The sequence below is a fragment of the Bipolaris victoriae genome, assembly GCF_000527765.1.
Source record: "Bipolaris victoriae FI3 unplaced genomic scaffold scaffold_261, whole genome shotgun sequence".
Classification (NCBI taxonomy): domain Eukaryota; kingdom Fungi; phylum Ascomycota; class Dothideomycetes; order Pleosporales; family Pleosporaceae; genus Bipolaris; species Bipolaris victoriae.
The window spans coordinates 1-4,554 of NW_014575131.1; the positions used below are offsets into that span (position 1 = coordinate 1).

The 4,554-nt window shown below is 37.9% G+C and overlaps 1 protein-coding gene across 1 annotated transcript; it reads right to left on the minus strand.

Annotated features, from left to right (window-relative positions):
- Positions 1–2,175: 2,175 nt before the first annotated feature.
- Positions 2,176–4,290, minus strand: COCVIDRAFT_116358 (hypothetical protein; the record flags this gene model as incomplete). Its single annotated transcript, XM_014694656.1, has 3 exons — positions 2,176–2,859; positions 2,928–4,008; positions 4,067–4,290. 3 exons carry the CDS (start codon positions 4,288–4,290, stop codon positions 2,176–2,178), a joined length of 1,989 nt encoding a protein of 662 aa, XP_014550142.1.
- Between the last annotated feature and the right edge of the window lie 264 nt (positions 4,291–4,554).

Genomic DNA, 4,554 nt, shown 5'->3' on the forward strand with positions numbered 1-4,554 from the left:
TTATAATCTTCTCTTATAGTTATAATCTACTCTTATTATTATAATCTTCTCTTATAGTTATAATCTACTCTACTCTGTATCTACTAGTTATTCTACCTCTATATATACTAGCTNNTCTANATTNTAGAAGAATCTATCTTAGTAATAGATTGCGTAATAGATAGATAGATTAGATTAGAGATTAATAGATTGTTTAGATCGTTGAGATTAGGGTGCAATGTTAACTTGGGTTAGGGATCAGTATCGTCCTAACATAGATTAGAGATTAATAGATTAGTTCTCTTAGAGATTAGCTAAATAGCTTAGATCTCTAATATAAATCACTAGTAAAACACGTTATATCTTTTATAATATCTCTTAAGAAGTAGATATAGTAGTTAAGTAAGAGAGCTTAGTAAATAGCTTATAATATAGTACTTATATAAAAGAAACTTAATTCTCTTAAAGCTATAATTAATAGAGTAGTAAAGTAAAAAACTTATAAGAGCCGCTATATATAAGTAAAAAGATTCTAGATAGTTAGCTAGATAGCTAATTAGATTATTAAGATAGAAAGTAGTAGCTATAATATAGATATAACGCCTATAAAGAGAGTATATAATAAATAGTACTATAGACGTTATAGCTAAATTAGATATAGTTATTATATCTATTAAGTAGTATTAGAGAATATAGAGAATAGTAACGCTTCTAAAGAATAATAACTTATTCTACTTAATAAGAAATACTATAATAGTATTACGTGATATTACTATAAAGGCATAGTAGAGTAAGAAATCTACTAGTTTAGTGGAGCTGCTAGTTTAGTAGTGAAATATATTATATATTATTTTAAGTATATAACTATAAATTTTTTAAGAAATTAATAATAACTACGTTTAAAGAATATACTCTTCGCGCTATTAAGCTAATAATGTACAAAGACTAAGTCTCTTAAATATATCTTTCTAGTATTATATAAAATTTATATTTTCTAGATGATTAATATTAACTATAATTTAATATTAGTACTATTAGATTCTTTTAGATAGAAGAATAATAGAAAGTACTAGAGCTAGAAATCTAAATCTAGAGTAAGATAGAAATTAATAGTATCTAACTATATAGCTATGTCTAGGAAGGTATTTACTCTATCTACTATATTTATAACACTTATTCTACTGTTAAACAAGAGATAAGTTTATGTATTATCTCTTATAGATAAAATACCAAGAGATTAATATATCTTTACTTAGAATAGAATATTAAAAATATTATCTATATAATAAGTTCTTAATATTATAAGAGGTCTAATAGTCGAAGTACCTAATCTAGCTAAAAATAACCCAACTTAATAGACTATTCTACTAGACCTAGTAGATGTTTTTAGAGACAATGCTAAGAATAGTAGAATAAATATACGAAAACTCTATAATTCTAGAAAACTAAGTCTCCTCTCTCTCTAATACCTCTAGAAAGCTAAGAGAGAAGATTAGACGCCTAAATAAGTTTATAATAACCACTATCTCTAGTATCTTAAACGGCGTAGATAAGACTACTTAGATTAGTATTAGTAGTAGTACTAATGTGAGGTATATCGAAGTGCGTAAATTAACAAATAAGTCTTAATCTAGATAGATATCTAATAGGCCTTTAATAGAACAGTATTAAAAATCTATCTTATAAGCTATTCTAGGCGTTAGATTTAAATAGTTGTTTTTTCTACTAAGCTAGATCGTGCCCTACTTTGAATCATATTCAGATATAGGTGGTAATAGAAACTAAGCCGTTATAAATATAAGAATACTAACTTTAAGTTTGATTACTAATTATAGCGTTGATTAATGCTATAGCGCAAAGGTTTCTACTAAGGATCAGTTAAAGTACTTTAAAGTTTTCTATTATTACGAGCAAATAGATCGAAATACCTCATAGTGTTTACTATAAGCAAAGTGTGTTTATTTATAGTTGCTGCATTCTAGGAGCGTGTGGTTACATGATTTTCCCTTAGGGAAATCGGATTCATCGATTAAGAATGCCATTTTCTATAAGTACACAAACAATATCAGTAACATAACTAGCTAAAACTATCAGTTGATGATCAAGTAGCATGCCTACATGGGCTTAGCTGTTCTGATCGACATTGGGTAGCTATATGGTACACGAAACTTTGCCAGTGATTTCTTGAATTCGAATCTAAGTACACTCTCCCGTCAGTTCAGAGATTCCTAGTAAGCTCACGAGTTCGTCATCTGATATGAACCAATTTGATCCCCAACCCTCATTACTTTGATTGCGAGACAGTAAGATAAATTGTATGAGGTCTTGCCCTTGCTTTAGTGCAGTTCGCCAGGGATACATTTTGGCGAATAAATCCATCGATCGAGCGATGTAATCCTCTAACTCGTTTGCTTCAGAAGGCGAAACCGAAGTGGATAGAAGGTTGAGCAGCAAGACCAGGCAAGCTTGGAACAGAAACCAAGATGCTTTCCATGACAGGAGCTGATTTGGGTACCAAGTTTTTGCGATTGTATCTACTGTCTGTTTGGCGACACAGCAGCAGATTTTTGCAAAAGACGCCATGTCACTATGGACATTACCAGCCTTTACGCACTGAACGAGCAAAGATGGTCTGTGGAGGAGCATACGTGTGTTCAAATATCGGTACTCGATGAGGAGAGCTGCTACAGGAATTTTCTCGTAGGGCTCATGGTCTCCTTGAAATACAAGATGATGATTGTCATACCAGTTGAGAAGTTCGGCATCAAACTGTTTTACAGCAGCGGGTGGAATCAACGGTGTCTTAGCTATCCGTCCCTGTATGCGAGCAGCAATAATGGAAAATGTTACGCTCGCTTCCATCGAGATAGTACCGTAATTCTACGATCAGTTAGGCTGAGTTGAATGATGAAATTCACGCGGTAAAGTGAACAATTTGAGGAACTCACCAGGAACCCATGGCATATTGCCGAAGCTTCATTCAAGCCAGCCATACCCGGAACATGGCATGGTGGACGGCCAAGAGTAGTTCCAGCCCAAGTATCGAGACAGAATAGACACCACCAAGTCCTAGTGCGTACACCGGCCAACCATTGACTATCAGCCGAAGCGGTCTTATCCAACGGTATCTCTCGATGCAAACCCATTGCCAGAGCCATGCGATGAGCTGCACCTAGAATAGCATTCGCCATATTTGGCTTGTTCAGGAAATGTAGATACCAGCCACCGAAGAGGATCAGAGCCTGCAGCATATACAAATGACCCACACCAAAGCATGAAATGCTCATATGCTCTAATGCTCGCTGAGAGAAATACAAATGCCCGGCTTTATTATCATCGTTACAGGATATGTAGCCAAACGCAAGAACCATATTCATCAATGCGAGCCACGGACCACGAGCATGATCTGTTCTGCCGCCGTGGGTATAACACTGACGAAAGTCGGTTTCATCCACCATAGGAAGTATGGGATGCAGGAATCGAAAGTATGCGTCGATCAAGGCGGCTTCATCCGTCACCTGCCGTTGAGTTGTTGGCGGACGTGGAACATGTGAGAACAATAGTGGTAGGTCAAGTAATGGTGCATTGGTTGGCTCCTGGTTGACTGCCATCTTCGCTGTCTGTATGGCGCAACTAAGATGAGGTGAAGTGTAAGCCATTACATGGAGTATTGCTGGGACTGAAGATATCCCTAGGTATGAGCGGCCACTATCCGTATCAAAGAGAGCGGTAACTCCATTGACATCGTCGATTCCAACCTGGCGTTGTTGATTTTCACCATCGAAACGTTCGTTCCAGATAAATTCTTGGGTTCGTGAACCTTCAAAACCCAACAAAATCTCTGTCGCTGCTGGGTCTGAATTCTGCTCTGCTTCTGCGTGCGCAGATTCAGTGACGGGCTGATGGCAAATAAGACTGATGAGTTCGTCACGGGACAGTGTATCGAGATATTGGATACTTAGGCCGGGAAACAGGCGCTCGAGAATTCTTTCAACTGTGCTGTATGCGTCTGATAAACTTTCATAAGCTCTATTTGCGTTGATTAGTGTTAAACTATGAAACATTGATCAGAAATCGGCGGACGGACTTTACTGTGGTGACGCGACGGTACTGTCTCTGGGGATAGTAACAGCGCTCCGGGACTTGGTAGTAGACACACTGGGCACAAGGGACTTGTTCGCCGTCGCATCTGATTCGTCGTCGTCGGCATTCAGCACACGATCGTGTTTTGCGTGCGGAAACTGCTAGGGTTGGTTTGTCACCACCGCCTATACCACCTTCGCTAAGAGGCTTGGTACGCTTTTCTGCCATAGTATCTTCTGCTCACGTGCTGTAGGAAAGTAGGGAGCTTGATGGTCCACATGCCTACAAGAGTCCAATTGAGAAAGTCTAGGCAAGTCCGCACTTGTGGCTGGAGTAGTGCATCGGAACCCGAGAGGCCGGCAACAAGCAGATACCCAGCACGGAATTTTGAAATTACGCCTTAGCCTCAGCATACAGCAGTCTAATCGCGCATCTGCCGGGGCTTCCGAGTGGCTGGGGCAGACGAAACACAAGTGTACTCGTACCTAGCAC